The sequence below is a fragment of the Kogia breviceps genome, chromosome 1 (assembly GCF_026419965.1).
Source record: "Kogia breviceps isolate mKogBre1 chromosome 1, mKogBre1 haplotype 1, whole genome shotgun sequence".
Lineage (NCBI taxonomy): Eukaryota > Metazoa > Chordata > Mammalia > Artiodactyla > Physeteridae > Kogia > Kogia breviceps.
The window spans coordinates 117,040,728-117,058,231 of NC_081310.1; the positions used below are offsets into that span (position 1 = coordinate 117,040,728).

Consider the following 17,504-nt stretch of genomic DNA (forward strand, 5'->3'; position numbering starts at 1 on the left):
GTATATATATATATATATATTTTTTGCAGTACACGGGCCTCTCACTGTTGTGGCCTCTCCTGTGATCTGGACGCGCAGGCTCAGCGGCCATGACTCACGGGCCCAGCTGCTCCACGGCGTGAGGGATCTTCCCGGACCGGGGCACGAACCCGTGTCCCCTGTATCGGCAGGCAGACTCTCAACCACTGTGCCACCAGGGAAGCCCCTGCCATATATTTTAAATCATCTCTAGATTACTTGTAATGCCTAATACAATGTATATGTTATGTAAATAGTTACTAGTGTATGGCAGATTCAAGTTTTGACTTTTGGAACTTTATGCAATTTTTTTTTCCTCTGAATATATTCAATCCTTGGATGCAGAACCCATAAATAGAGAGGGTCGACTGTAATCCATCCTTTTTACTAACTCTCAGAAGGTAACATGGGGACTGTTTACCATGACAGTGTTTTTTTGGTTTGTTTTTATTTCTGGCTGTGTTGGATCTTCGTCGCCTTTGTCGCCACGCACAGGCTTCTCCCTGCAGTGGCTTCTCTTGTTGCAGAGCACGGGCTCTAGGCGCACGGACTTCAGTAGTTGCGGCATGTGGGCTTGGTAGTTGTGGTGCAGGGGCTTAGTTGCTCCACAGCATCTGGGATCTTCCTGGACCAGGAATCGAACCCGTGCCCCCTGCATTGGCAGGCAGATTCTTAACCACTGTGCCACCAGGGAAGTCTAAACATGACAGTGTTTTAGGACCCCATATTGGCATCTGATGATGACTACATTTCTTTTAATTGCTCATTTATAACTTCACCCTTGCCAAGTGTATATATCTTCAAATCTCCCCACTTTCATTTAAAATCTAGATGTTTTGGTTTCTTTAATTGGACATTTCTCTGGTTCTTGATATTCTCAGATAATTTTCTAAAAATTATTTATTGTATGGGGAATGTTGGCATGCCCCTTTTCTGCTTTTTAAAAAATAAAAAAAACCTTTGGGGCTTACCTGGTGGCACAGTGGTTGAGAATCCACCTGCTGATGCAGGGGACACGGGTTCGTGCCCCGGTCCGGGAAGATCCCACATGCCACAGAGCGGCTGGGCCCGTGAGCCATGGCCACTGAGCCAGTGTGTCTGGAGCCTGTGCTCTGCAACGGGAGAGGCCACAACAGTGAGAGGCCCGCGTACCACAAAAAAAAAAAAAAAAAAATTCATACAAATAATTTATATTCCTTGTACAACTTTTTAAACATAGAGATAAGCCAAAAAATAGATGAAAAATATCTTTTGTAATACTCCTATCAGAGGTAGTCCCAGTTACAAGTTAGTAGCTATACATGTATGTAAATATATATACTTAAAAAACAAACAGGAATACATCATTTTGCAGCCCTTTTCACTCAACAGCACGATAAATATCAACCCATGTTAACAGATAGAACACTTCTCAAACTCTAGCTCTTTCAGGACCCATTTACGCTCTTAGAAATCTAGTTGTTTTTTCCCCCAGTTTTATTGACATATAATTGACATACAGCACTATAAGTTTAAGGTATACAGCATATGATTTGACTTACATCATGAAATGATTATCACAGTAAGTTTAGTGAACATCCATCATCTCATAGATACAAAAGTAAAGAAATATTTTTAAAAAAATGTTTGCTTACGGTGAGAACTCTTAGGACCTACTCTCTCAACAGCTTTCATATATAAAATACAGCAGTGTTAACTATATTTATCATTTTGTACATTACATCCCTAGTACTTATTTTATAACTGGAAGTTTGTACCTTTTGACCCTCTCTCCCCACCCCTGTCTCTGGTAACCACAAATCCGAATTCTTTTTCTATGAGTTTGTTTTTGAAGTATAATGAACCTGCAACACTATGTTAGTTTGTGTTATACAGTGTAGTGATTTGATATTTCTATACATTTCAGAATGATTACCACAATAAATCTAGTTATGGTATGTCACCATATAAAGACTGTGCATGAACTATAACCCTTCATAGTTATTGATTATATTCCCCACACTGAACATTTCATAACAGTCACTCATTTATTTTGCAACTGGAAATTGTACCTCTTAATCTCCCTCACCTATTTCTTACCTCCCCCCATCCCCTCCCTTCTGACAACCACCTGTTTGTTCTCTGTATCTTTTAACTCTTTCTGATTTGTTTTTTAGGTTCCACGTATGAGTGAAATTATATAGTATTTGTCTTTCTTTGTCGGACTTATTTCACTTTGCATAATACCCTCTAGGTCCATTCATGTTGTTGCAAATGGCAAGTTTTCATTCTTTTTTATGGCTAATATTCCATTGCATATATGTGTGTACACACACACACGTAACATCATTATCCATTCATCTAGGTTACTTCCATATCTTGGCTATTGTAAGTAATGCTTCAATAAATATAGAGGTGCATTTATCTTTTCTACTTAGTTTTTTCATAGAAATTGAGTTTTGGTTTTTGTTTGTTGGTTGGTTGGTTTTTTTGTTTTCTTTTTTTTTGGCTGCACCATGTGGCATGTGAGATCTTAGTTCCCTGACCAGGGATTGAACCCGTGCCCCCTGCAGTGGAAGCATGGAGTCCTAACCACTGGACTGCCAGGGAATTCCAAGAAATTGAGTTTTTATTTATGTGGCTTATATGTATTGTATTAGATATTAAAACTTACAGATTTGTAAAACAATTCATTTTAATATAATGATAAATTTATTGCATATTAACATAAATGATTAGTATTTTGTTTTTTTAAAAATATTTTTTTTGAAAATGCAGAAAGAATCAGTAGAAAAAGTAGCATTGTTTTACATTATGCAGATCTTTTAAATATCTCCATTCAGTTTGTTATGCCGTGTTGTCTTAGTTTGTACATATTGTTCCCTCCACGGGCAATGCTGTCCTTGGTATCTGCTCATCCTCTAATCCAGCTCAAACATCACTGCCTTTGAAGGTCACCCCAACACCTCCTTATATACATATGTAGAGTTGGTTGCACCTTCCTTTGTGCATCATTGTGCCTTTTAATGTTTTCTATATTACTATCTAGGTGACGGATCCTTTGAGAATAGTGACAATGTCTTATTCAGTATTTAATCTTTTTTTTTTACTGACTCTTCTCTTCCTAGCTGCTCAGTAAATGCTTGCTGAATGGATGAACTGTTACTTTTTTACAGGCAGAGTCAGTTTATCCATTATCCAAATGACTGTTTTTCAATTATGGAAATTCCATCAGATTTTATAACTTTTGAAAATTTGTGGATAGCTTCAGAAATATTAGTAACTTGAACTTTCACTTTGGTAACTTATGCATTCAAACAATAAGTAGTATGTAAAATATGGCTGTGGCTTTTTTCTTTTAAGGGAAGTTGCTTTTGGGGTAGTATATGAATATATTTTTGAACTACACACTTAATTTTGCTTGACTGAGGGGAGTTTCATAATTATGTAAGGATTGTGGGACATGCACCTTGACAGATAGTGGGATAGACCATAGCTGCTCAACAGACTTGCCACAAATAGACTAAAAAAATAGGTTCGCTAATCAAAATAGGTTTGCTAATTTCTTAAATAAGTGATTGACACCAACAGTTGACAAGTACAGTAATATGATTAAGTGTACATGCCAAAGCAGATACACACAGTTGGAAATCCATATTGGAACGATTAGTCCTGTGTAATATAATTCTCATGAGTAGAGCAGCATTTCTTACTTCCTAATTAGAACCCCTCTTTTTATTTTTGTTGCTCAGTTAATTTAAGAGCTTTATGGAATATTTCCTCTAAATCTCCACCAGTTTTCATCCCAGAAAAATAATACATTATCAACAATTACCCTGTCACATTAGGGTTCTCAAACTGTATGTGCATAAGAATATCCTAAGGTGTTTGTGATACAGATTTCTCATACCTGCTTCCACATGGTCCACATAAAAGTTTTGTCTTCTAAGTCTTAAATAGTCATACAGAGTTTTATAGCTCAAAGAAATTTTGCAGATCTCCTAATCTCTTTTAGGAGTAGGATTATTATAAGGAATCTCAGAACCAAAAAATGTTAGCAATGTTTCTGAATCACAAATCTAGTTAGTTAACGGACCAACAAAGCCAGTAATTAGAATCCAGGGTTTCCATTCTGCCTTGCTCCATGAAGCAGTAGGCCTTTCTTGACTGAAAAGATAAGTTTGGCTATGGAGCAGCTTTTCTTTTATTCTTTTTAGAATCAGAGCAAAGTCACATAAGATCTTCCATATAAACCTAGGGATTCTAAAGTTGTAAAGTATTTCCACCTTTTTCTAATTCTCTTCTCAATCCCAGCTTTATTTTCTAAAGATTCTTAAAAGTCTTTTTTTTCCCTCCCTTAAGAATGGTTTGACTTCGATGATAACCTCAATTTGACTGGGTCAATAAGAACTTAAAATTGTTTGAGGGAAATGGAAGAAGTCAACAGAAGATGCCTATCTGGAAAGTAGAGCTCAGTTTATTGTCAGATATACCATGTTCCTCTTTGCCCCTCATCAGTGAGTTAATCATCTTTATACTCATCACATCAGATATTAGGGAATTTTCAATGTCCTTTCTCTCATAGTGTGTTAGAATTATACCAAGAGACCCATTTGAGGTCAGTCCTATTATCATTGCTAACATCATTATTACATATATAGAGATATAGATATAGCTAAATGATACTCCAAATTGTTTTTTTCTTTAATATAGGTTTGTATATTCTTTGTATTTCATATTTTACTTGATGAGAGATGAGAGACTGATTTATATGGCAGACTGAATACATGGTTTTACCTTACCTTTTATGCCAAAACTTTTAAAATGAAAAAGTAAGAAAAGGTGGAATGGGAAGAGAAATATATTAGTAATAGTTTAAGTAGTAAGAGTGTCATGGGAGGACATCTGTTTAAGGAGCAAGAAGGGAAGAATGCAGAACAGTCTTGGAGTGGATTAGTTGGGGAATGGTTCTCTAAATTTACTGGACCACTTGGGTCCTCCTTTCATTCCCACTTGGGCTAAGCTGCAGACGAATAGCATTTGTCCTCAGAATATAGCAATGAGAATGAGCACTGGGAGCAGAGAGGCAGGGCAGTGCCCCAGGGAGCCTGTGGCCTTAGGAGGCTCACTCAGAAGGTAATCTGCTCACACATTCTCAGCAGCAAGTCTACTCTTTCCCTCCCCTACAATCAAGGGACAAGCTACAAGTAAACAGAACAGGCAAACTAAATTAAATTCAAAGAGGAGCAACAAACATTTGTGGAAAACCAGTACCATGAAAGAGAAGCACCAAACTCAACAAACAGTATATCTAAATTCTTAAGAAACAGTCGATAAACCAAGACTTTAAAATAAATATAGTTAATAACTGCAAGGAGACTGAAGAGATTATTGCACACACAAATTTTTAAAAGTCTTGGAAATTAAAAATAGAACAGTTAAAATAATTGTTTGAAAACAAAATGGGAACAGCTAAAGAGCATGTTAGTGAGTTGAAAAATGGAGCTGAGGAATTCTCCCTACCCAAGGCATAAAATGACAAAAAGGATAAAACATAGGAGAAAAAATTAGTTATGCAGGTTAGATAATAACATTTCAGCATCCATCTCTAATCAGAGACACAGAAACAGATTGACAGTAGTGGGCAGGGGAGGGAATCAGAATGAATAACAAAAGAAATATTTTCCATGGCATTTTTAGGACCTTTAGTACAGTGTTGAATAGTTTAGGTGACAGGAGTCATCTTTGTCTTACTTTTAAAATTAGTGACACTGCTCATGTTTCATCATTATTGAATAAGCTGTAAAATTTTAGTAGATAACCCTTTATAAAGTTAAGGAAGTTTATTATACTAAAAACTAGTAGTTTTGTTGTTGTTTCATGATATTTGGATGGGTGTTGAATTTTGTCTTTTTATCCAGCATGATCACAAGGTTTTCCTTTTAATTTGTAAGTTACATTGATTTATTAGTATTGAATCATTCTTGCATTGGGATAAACACCATAAACACAAATTGGCATAATACCAATTAGCTAATATTTTATTTAGTTTTGCTGAAGTGTTCATAAATGAAATAGGATCGTAGCTTTCTCTTTTTGTGACTGCAGTATATTTTGACCAAGAATTATTTAGCTTTTTAAAAAGAAAAATTCAAAATTAAAGCAGCATGTATATCCCCAAATTAGAACAAATCTGTATTGATAGTAAACACTTTGAGATATTTTGTGAAAAGAAAATCTGAAGGCTCCTAAACAGTAAGGTTTAAACACGAAATTATATTTCAATGGATGTGATAAAAATTTTGTTTTCTGTGAATTCCTTCCCCTCTTATATGCTACTCTTCATAATTCTTTTACTAAAAATTTTATTTCTGTTTAGGTACGCATAGCTGCTAAATTCATCACTCATGCACCCCCAGGGGAATTTAATGAAGTGTTCAATGGTGAGTAAAGATTAGCACTTAGTTATTTTAAACCCTCCTTAATCACATACGAGCACTTATTGAGTGTTTGCTATCTCTTTTAATCCTTATAACATTATAGCTATAGCTAAGGAAATCAAAATTCAAAAAGGTTAAAATAATTTATCCCATATCACCCAGCTGGTAAGTGTCACAGCAAGGATTCAAACCCAGGTCTGAGTCAAAAGCATGCTCTTAACCCATACATTAGGGTACCTATCTCAATGTGAGAAAAGATTTAAAGTAATTTAATACTGATAAATGTAGAAACAATATTTAATTGTTTTCATAGTTTTATATCATTATACAATATAGCTTAAATCTCTTCAGTGCTTTTACTCAGGAAGTGCCATAGCATAGGACATTTTCTAGAGCCGCTGGGGCTGAACTGACTGTATCTGGGAAGCTTGTTAAATATACAGATTACAGTGTTATCCTCTTAAGATTCTCATTCATTAGATCTGGAGTAGAATGGGCAATCTGTTTTATCAAGTTCTCCAGATGATTCTGAGTCACAGCCAATTTGGGAACCACTATTCCTATATATTTACAGTTTTCCATTCTGTTTACTATGTTAACACAACTTACAGAATGAAAAATGTAGATGAGGCATTATAATGTATTAATATCAATCATCATAATCCCATTTTAAGTTATAAATTAATTCATCTTAAAGTCCCCCTTAAGTAAAATCATAATCTTTGTGCATCTAGGTTCATTTTAGCAAACATTTATTTTGAAATTCTAGTTTTACATTAGAAGGTTAACTGCTTAAAATATCATATAATAACACATATAGACTACAATTCTGCAGCCTGTGGGAGGAAAACCACATTCACAGAAACACAGACAAAATGAAAGGGCAGAGGACTTTGTATCAGATGAGGGAACAAGATAAAACCCCAGAAAAACAATTAAATTAAGTGGAGATAGGCAACCTTCCAGAAAAAGAATTTAGAATAATGATAGTGAAGATGATCCAGGACCTCGGAAAAAGAATGGGGACAAAGATCGAGAAGGTGCAAGAAATGTTTAACAAAGACCTAGAAGAATTAAAGAACAAACAAACAGAGATGAACAATACAATAACTGAAATGAAAACTACACTAGAAGGAATCAATAGCAGAATAACTGAGGCAGAAGAATGGATAAGTGACCTGGAAGACAGAATGGTGGAATTCACTGCTGTGGAACAGAATAAAGAAAAAAGAATGAAAAGAAAAGACAGCCAGTGCTCGCTTCGGCAGCACATATACTAAAGTTGGAACGATACAGAGAAGATTAGCATGGCCCCTGCGCAAGAAAAAAAAAAAAAAGAAAAGACAGCCAAAGAGACCTCTGGGACAGCATTAAATGCAACAACATTTGCATTATAGGGGTGCCAGAAGGAGAAGAGAGAGAGAAAGGACCTGACAATATATTTGAAGAGATTATAGTTGAAAACTTCCCTAACATGGGAAAGGAAATAACCACCCAAGTCCAAGAAGTGCAGAGAGTTCCAGGCAGGATAAGCCCAAGGAGAAACACGCCGAGACACATAGTAATCAAATTGACAAAAATTAAAGACAAAGAAAAATTACTGAAAGCAACAAGAGAAGAACAAGAAATAACATACAAGGGAACTCCCATAAGGTTAACAGCTGATTTCTCAGCACAAACTCTACAAGCCAGAAGCGAGTGGCATGATATATTTAAAGAGATGAAAGGGAAGAACCTACAACAAAGATTAATCTACCCAGCAAGGATCTCATTCACATTTGACGGAGAAATCAAAAGCTTTACAGACAAGCAAAAACTAAGAGAATTCAGAACCACCAAACCAGCTCTACAGCAAATGCTAAATAAACTTCTCTAAGTGGGAAACACAAGAGAAGAAAAGGACCTACAAAAACAAACCCATAACAATTAAGAAAATGGCAATAGGAACATACATATTGATAATTACTTTAAACGTGAATGGATTAAATGCTCCAGCCAAAAGACACAGGCTTGCTGAATGGATACAAAAACAAGACCTGTATATATGCTGTCTACAAGAGACCCACTTCAGACCTCAGGACACATACAGACTGAAAGTGAGGAGATGGAAAAAGATATTCCATGCAAATGGAAATCAAAAGAAAGCTGGAGTAGCAATACTCATACCAGATAAAATAGACTTTAAAATAAAGAATGTTGCAAGAGACAAGGAAGGACACTACATAATGATCAAGGGATCAATCCGAGAAGAAGGTATAACAATTATAAATATATATACACCCAACATAGGAACACCTCAATACCTAAGGCAAATGCTAACAGCTATAAAAGAGGAAATTGACAGTAACACAGTAAAAGTGGGGGACTTTAACACCTCACTTAACACTGATGGACAGATCATCCAGACAGAAAATTAAGAAACAGAAGCTTTAAATGACACAGTAGACCATATAGATTTAATTAATATTTATAGAACATTCCATCCAAAAACAGCAGATTACACTCTCTTCTCCAGTGCACATGGAACATTCTTCAGGACTGATCACATCTTGGGTCAAAAATCAAGCCTTGGTAAATTTAAGAAAATTGAAATCATATCAAGCATCTTTTCCAACCACAGCGATATGAGATTAGAAATCAATTACAGGAAAAAAAAAAACGTAAAAAACACAAACACATGGAGGCTAAACAATATGTTACTAAATAACCAAGAGATCATGGAAGAAGTCAAAGAGGAAATAAAAAAATACCTAGAGACAAATTACAATGAAAACACAATGATCCAAAACCTATGGGATACAGCAAAAGCAGTTCTAAGAGGGAAGTTTATAGCAATACAAGCCTACCTCAAGAAACAAGAAAAATTTCAAATAAACAATCTAACCTTACACCTAAAGGAACAAGAGAAAGAAGAAGAAACAAAGCCCAAAGTTAGTAGAAGGAAAGAAATCATAAAGATCAGAGCAGAAATAAATGAAATAGAAACAAAGAAAACAATAGCAAAGATCAATAAAACTAAAAGCTGGTTCTTTGAGAAGATAAACAAAATTGATTAAACATTAGCCAGATTCATCAAGAAAAAGAGGGAGAGGACTCAAATCAATAAAATTAGAAATGAAAAAGAAGTTACAACAGACACCACAGAAATACAGAGCATCCTAAGGGACTACTACAAGCAGCTCTATGCCAATAAAATGGACAACCTGGAAGAAATGGACAAATTCTTAGAAAGTTATAACCTCCCGAGACTGAACCAGGAAGAAATAGAAAATATGAACAGACCAGTCACAAATAATGAAATTGAAACTGTGATTTAAAATATTCCAGCAGGGCTTCCCTGGTGGCACACTGGTTGAGAGTCCGCCTGCTGATGCAGGGGACACAGGTTCGTGCCCCGGTCCTGGAAGATCCCACATGCCGCGGAGCGGCTAGGCCTGTGAGCCATGGCCGCTGAGTCTGCACGTCCGGAGCCTGTGCTCCGCAATGGGAGAGGCCACAGCAGTAAGAGGCCCGCGTAACGAAAAAAAAAAAAAAAAAATTCCAACAAACAAAAGCCCAGGACCAGATGGCTTCACAGGTGAATTCTATCAAACATTTAGAGAAGAGCTAACACCCATCCTTCACAAACTTCCAAAACATTGCAGAGGAAGGAGCACTCCCAAACTCATTCTACGAGGCCACCATCACCCTGATGCCAAGACAGACAAAGATACTACAAAAAAAGAAAATTACAGACCAATATCACTGATGAATATAGATGCAAAAATCCTCAACAAAATACTAGCAAACAGAATCCAACAACACATTAAAAAGATCATACATCATGGTCAAGTGGGATTTGTCCCAGGGATGCAAGGATTCTTCAATATATGCAAATCAATCAGTGTGTTATACCATATTAACAAATTGAAGAATAAAAACCATATGATCATCTCAATAAATAACAGAAAAAGCTTTTGACAAAATTGAACCCCCATTTATGATAAAAACTCTCCAGAAAGTGGGCATAGAGGGAACCTACCTCAACATAATAAAGGCCATATACAACAAACCCACAGCAAACATAATTCTCAATGGTGAAAAACTGAAAGCATTTCCTCTAATATCAGGAACAAGACAAGGATGTCCACTGTCACCACTATTATTCAACATAGTTTTGGAAGTCCTAGCTATGGCAGTCAGAGAAGAAAAAGAAATAAAAGGAATACAAATCGGAAAAGAAGAAGTAAAACTGTCACTCTTTGCAGATGTCATGATACTATACATAGAGAATCCTAAAGATGCCACCAGAAAACTACTAGAGCTAATCAATGAATTTGGTAAAGTTACAGGATACAAAAGTAATGCACAGAAATCTCTTGCATTCCTATACACTAACAACAAAAGATCAGAAAGAGAAATTAAGGAAACAGTCCCATTCACCATTTCAACAAAAAGAATAAAATACCTAGGCATAAACCTACCTAAAGAGATAAAATACCTGTACTCAGAAAACTATAAGACACTGATGAAAGAAATCAAAGATGACACAAACAGATGGAGAGATATACCATGTTCTTGGATTGGAAGAATCAGTATTGTGAAATTGACTGTACTACCCAAAACAATCTACAGATTCAATGCAATCCCTATCAAATTACCAGTGGCATTTTTTACAGAACTAGAACAAAAAATCTTAAAATTTGTATGGAGACACAAAAGACCCTGAATAGCCAAGGCAGTCTTGAGGGAAAAAAACGGAGCTGGAAGAATCAGACTCCCTGACTTCAGATACACTACAAAGCTACAGTAATCAAGACAACATGGTACTGGCACAAAACCAGAAATATAGATCAGTGGAACAGGATAGAAAGCCCAGAGATAAACCCACGCACCTGTGGTCAACTAATCTGTGACAGAGGAGGCAAGTATATACAATGGAGAAAAGACAGTCTCTTCAATAAGTGGTGCTGGGAAAACTGGACAGCTACATGTAAAAGAATGAAATTAGAACACTCCCTAACACCATACACAAAAATAAACTCAAAATGGATTAGAGACCTAAATGTAAGACTGGACACTATAAAACTCTTACAGGAAACCTAGGAAGAACAGTTTTTGACATAAACCACAGCAAGATCTTTTCTGATCCACCTCCTAGAGTAATGGAAATAAAAACAAAAATAAACAAATGGGACCTAATGAAACTTAAAAGCTTTTGCAAAGCAAAGGAAACTACAAATGACAAAAAGACAACACTCAGAATGCGAGAAAATATTTGCAAGCAAATCAACGGACAAAGGATTAATCTCCAAAATATATAAACAGCTCATGCAGCTCAATATTTAAAAAAACAAACAACCCAATCAGAAAATGGGCAGAAGACCTAAATAGACATTTCTCCAAAGAAGACATACAGATGGCCAAAAAGCACATGAAAAGCTGCTCAACATCACTAATTATTAGAGAAATGCAAATCAAAACTACAATGAGGTATCACCTCACACCAGTAAGAATGGGCATCATCAGAAAATCTACAGACAACAAATGCTGGAGAGGGTGTGGAGAAAAGGGAACCCGCTTGCACTGTTAGGGGGAATGTAAATTGATACAGCCACTACTATGGAGAACAGTATGGAGGTTCCTTAAAAAACTAAAAATAGAATTACCATATGACCCAGCAATCCCACTACTGGGCATATACCCAGAGAAAGCCATAATTCAAAAAGACGCATGCACCCCAATGTTCATTGCAGCACTGTTTACAATAGCCAGGTCATGGAAGCAACCTAAATGCCCATCAATAGACAAATGGATAAAGAAGATGTGGTATATACATACAATGGAATATTACTCAGTCATAAAAAGGAGTGAAATTGGTTCATTTGTAGAGATGTGGATGGATCTAAAGACTGTCATACATAGTGAAGTAAGTCAGGAAGAGAAAACCAAGTATTGTATATTAATGCATATATGTGGAACCTAGAAAAATGGTACAGATGAACTGGTTTGCAGGGCAGAGAGACACAGATGTAGAGAACAAATGAATGGACACCAAGAGGGCAAAGTGGCAGGGGTGGTGGTGGTGGTGGTGGGATGAACTGGGAGATTGGGATTGACATGTATACACTAATATGTATAAAACAGATAACTAGGGCTTCCCTGGTGGCGCAGTGGTTGAGAGTCCGCCTGCCTATGCAGGCGACGCGGGTTCGTGCCCCGGTCCGGGAAGATCCCACGTGCCGCGGAGCGGCTGGTCCCGTGAGCCATGGCTGCTGAGCCTGCGCGTCCGGAACCTGTGCTCCGCAACGGGAGAGGCCACAATGGTGAGAGGCCCACGTACCGCAAAAAAAAAAAAAAAAAACATAACTAATAAGAACCTATTGTATAAACAAAAATTCAAAAAAATGAATGCATATATGTGGAATCTAGAAAAATGGTATAGATGATCTTATTTGCAAAGCAGAAATAGAGGCACAGATGTAGAGAACAAATGTGTGGCTACCAAGGGGGAGAGGGGTGGGGAGGGAGGAATTGGGACACTGGAATTTACACATATAAATTATAGTTACTATGTATAAAATAGACAGCTGGTGGGAACATACTGTATAGCACAGGGAACTCTACCTAATGTACTGTGGTAACCTAAATGGGAGGGAAGTCCAAAAGGGAGAGGATATCCGTATGTGTATGGCTGATAAATTTTGTTGTGCAGTGGAGGCTAACACATTGTATAGCAACCATCCTCCAATAAAAATTTTAAAAATAATTTTTTATAAAAGGTTATCTGCTTCGTTAGAGGAACTGTGTAATGTTCATTTGCACTTGGCTCAGAGCCCCACAAATTGTAGAACAATCAATAATTTCCACTGGTAAATCAATAATGCAGAGCAAAAGTAACTAGGAGAACATATAAATGTTATTTACAAGGAGTGAAATAATACAATAGAAGTAAATCAAGACATTCTTCTTTATAGACTTGTTTTTTGGATGTTTGAGCACTAACACCAAGAAAAACAAATGCAGCCTTTCTTTGCCTAGTCTCTCTTCCATACTGACCAAATGTAAATTTCCAACAATAGAGCTTTTAGAAATACTCCTACGACTTGAACTTTATCCAGCTGATTAGCTCAGATAAATCCTTGACTTAACAAAAACTAGTGGTCTTTGTAGTTAGAAGTACCTTGTTGTATTTCTGACAACTGAATGTACTTTATAGGATTATCATGAGAATAATTGATACCAAAGCATTAGATTGAGTTGGCAAGCTGCTTATGACATGACGGCTGGTTTTTATTGGCATGCTACACATTGGCCTCTGCCAGCCTCTTCTTTCAGAAGCTCTAAGAGTCAGTTGCCTTTGGCTTATAATCAACCTTCTCTCTTGGAGTTAATGCTTGGTAGTTTCTTAGTAACAAGGACACACCTCTTCCAAAAGAAAAGTGACTAGACTCTTGACATACAGCTTTTTAAAAAGATTGTAGGCCCCACATTAGATTCTCTGAAGAAAAATATGTTCAGCAGTTTCACTGCCACTGACTGAATTGTGCCCAGCTTTCTTGGTCTGATGTTACAGAAAAGCCTATAATTCTTAATCTATTTTAAAAGGATTCTTTAGATACAAATAAATAGTCCTAACTGTAACCTTCTGTAAACCATGTTTTTCATTTGCTATGAAAATCCTTCAGAATTTATTGTTGGATTATTGTACCACAAATAATTCTGTGTAAATCTGTAACATTAGCATCTGTTTGTATACATTTTTAGAATTTCTACATATACAGTACATCCGAAGACTAATCTTGCAAAGCCTGGTTTTCTAAAACTCTAATCTAGAAATCCACTAAAATTTCTCCAAGTTTGTCTTCTATTGAACATTTGAATTTTAACATCTTTAACATTGTTTTCCTCCTCAGATGTCCGGCTACTACTTAATAATGACAATCTCCTCAGGGAAGGGGCAGCACAGTAAGTATCTTTCTAAGTCAACTTACTTGTTATTCTAATATTGGGTAAACTATGTTGATAGTAAACTAGTACCCTGAAAACTAAGTTTAAAATACCTCAAAATAAAGCAGTTGGTTTTTAACAATTTTAGTTGTTTTTTTTTTCCCTTGGAGAAAACATTTTCCTCCAAAATGTTGTTTACTTCCTTAAAGTTTATTTTATATGGTCCTACTTATTTTTATTTTTGCCTAGATTTTTCTCTATTAAAGCAGGTTTAGTTCTTTTAGTTCAGGCTGAATTTTTTTATAACTGCCAGTTATAGAAAGATTAGGCTGCTATTGAGGAGTGATAATGTTTCTCAAATTGCCAAAAAATAGCAGATATTCAGAAAGTACCTTAATAGAGTTAACCATAGAATAATTGCATTATTATTCTACCCAATCATTGGCTCCTTATCACTGTCAGGCTAATTAATGTTTCTAGAATATCATTTTCATTTTGTCCTTGTCCTCAAAAACATTAGATTGGTGGTTGGTTGGTTTTCTTGTCTTCTTCAAATCTAAATACTATCTAGCTTTCTAGGCCCCCTGTTCTCTGGCTTTATCACTACTGTTCTTTACTCTTCAATACAAAGTACTCTCTCAATTACTGTCTCTCCAACTGGCCCAGAGTTCCTCTGTAAAGAGGAAATCAGAATTGGATAATGACTGGGCAAGTGTGGGGTGGGGAGATGGAACAAGGATTTTGATGCAGAGCAACAAATAATTATTATTAAGGCATTTGGTGTGATACATAATTTGTTTAGATTTTAGCTGTAGAAAATGTTTTAAGAATTGCTGCCTGGGACGGTCTTCTGCCCTGTCCATACTGCTTTTTCAGAACTCATTTTGGGACCAGATCCTACAAACCTAAAATTTGCACAGCATCACTATAATTGCCATAATGAACGATACCCCAATTATATATTCTCTTTCACTCTTCTGTGAACTACCTTTTTCTTCTTTCTTTTGGCTGCGCCACATGGCATACAGGATAGTAGTTCCCCAACCAGGGATGGAACCCGTGCCCCCTGCAGTGGAAGTGCACAGTCCTAACCACTGGACTGCCAGGGAATTCCCTGAACTACCTTTTATATTTATTTATATATAATTCTTTTCTCTCCCTCTTCTCCCTTTTAAAAAAAAAAAAAACAGTGCATTTGCCCAGTATAACATGGATCAGTTCACACCTGTGAAGATAGAAGGATATGAAGATCAGGTAATAGTTGTTTCTATTAGATAGACTGTGCCTGGAAAGTAGTAGAAATACTATAAAACAGATGTCTGAAGATAAGATGCTGAATAAATTAATGTCTTAGTATTCTTAGCTTTTGTAGATATTCTACATATTAGGAAATTCTTCCTCCCTCTGAAAATACTAGGAGTTTCTTTGAAGAGAAAGCTGTCCCTAACAAGAACAGTAAAGTAAAAGGAATTGAGTTTTACACAAGTTTTCCAGCTGCCTCTAATTCTCCTTGGTAAGAATAACAGGAGACATTATATTTAACGGCAAAACAAGAATTCCTGTTTCAATACAGGAACAAAGCAAATACATATTCCCATTTTTACCACAGTTATTAACATTATATGAAAGGGCTTTACAAATTCATTATGTACACTTCAAAGACAATATGGCACCAAATAGCAAATGCCTATTAAAAGTCTGGATCTCCTTTGAGCCCACAAGTCCATAGAGTTTATCCTAGGGAAATAAGTATATAAATGTGTAAAAAGATTATTTGAAGCAAGGTTTATGATAATGGAAAATTGGGAACAATCTAAATGTCCAACATTAAATTAAATATCTATAAAGCAATTATACTCCAATAAAGATGTTTAAAAAAATTTAAAAAGGCTTCCCTGGTGGCGCAGTGGTTGAGAGTCCGCCTGCCGATGCAGGGGACACGGGTTCGTGCCGCGGTCTGGGAAGATCCCACATGCCGCGGAGCGGCTGGGCCTGTGAGCCATGGCCGCTGAGCCTGCGCTCTGCAGCGGGAGAGGCCACAGCAGTGAGAGGCCCATGTACTGCAAAAATAAATAAACAAATAAAAAATAAATTAAATATCTGTAGGCCAAAATTCTATGTAACATTGAAAACTGATAGAAATATTGAACTGGAAATATGTTCATGATATATTAAGCTAAAACATAAAGCAATGTATAGCATTATGCTAGTTTATTTTTTAAATAGATATTTAAATGAACAGTTATACTATATTAGAATCTGCGTCTTAAATTCTGTGAAAGGTATATCTTACTTTATGTGCCACTAAGAAAGAAAAAACACTGTCAGTTAAACTATGACACAGTCCTAAGATGCTGTCAAGTTTAAGATGTATCCCATTTTATGAGATGTTAAATCATGAGGGTAATGTATGCATCTTTAGACTCAGAAATAAAGTAGTATATAGATGTACATACAAGTGGAAATGTGGGAAAATATACACCAAAATGTTAACTCCCTATGTTGGGATTACAGGATTGCTGTAATATGTTTTATTATGTTGTTGTTTTTTGTTTGTTTTAGTTTATATTTGTGCTTATCTTTATTTTCTCAATGAAACTAGATTAATTACAAGTATAAAAGACAAAAAAAACTGAAAAATAAATGATAAATATTGCTTACAGTTGATATTGTATACTTCACTAATACAGCGGAATTATTGAAATAATAAGGTCTGTGTCCACATGTATAAGAACATTCCCATATACATGTGGTAGCCAGCTTAAAAATGTAGTCAAAAGGAGATCACATTCTTAGCCACAACAACAACAACACATTACCTAGACATAAAAGGAAAATATGGAAAGATGTTTGAGTTATTAAAGTAGATGCCATCATGGCATATAATAGAAAAACAACTACAGTGGGTTAACTAAATAGAGACTATTTTTGTCACATAAGAAGTCCAGAGGTAATATTTTGGGATGTTATGGCAGTTCCATATCATCAGAGACGCAAGTTGCTTCTGGCTCTCTGTTGTGCCATCCTTATTTATGGTTTTCATTATCATATTCTCAAGATAGCTGATCCATCTCTGGGTACTGAATGCATGTTCCAGGAAGGAAGAAGGAGGAAGGTGTAAGAGGTGCTATTGGCTGT

At 36.1% G+C, this 17,504-nt stretch overlaps 1 protein-coding gene and 1 non-coding gene across 2 annotated transcripts in view; both read left to right on the forward strand.

Annotated features, from left to right (window-relative positions):
• CAPZA1 (capping actin protein of muscle Z-line subunit alpha 1) overlaps window positions 1–17,504 on the forward strand; it is a 50,100-nt gene that overhangs the window by 17,628 nt on the left and 14,968 nt on the right. Inside the window, exons 2-4 of the mRNA XM_059060955.2 lie at window positions 6,377–6,440; window positions 14,333–14,384; window positions 15,557–15,620. Of these exons, the coding sequence (XP_058916938.1) occupies window positions 6,377–6,440; window positions 14,333–14,384; window positions 15,557–15,620 (180 nt within the window). The remainder of the gene's footprint in view (window positions 1–6,376; window positions 6,441–14,332; window positions 14,385–15,556; window positions 15,621–17,504) is intronic.
• LOC131746799 (U6 spliceosomal RNA) lies at window positions 7,690–7,797 on the forward strand. Its single transcript, XR_009332665.1, has one exon. It is a non-coding gene; the product is annotated as a U6 spliceosomal RNA (small nuclear RNA).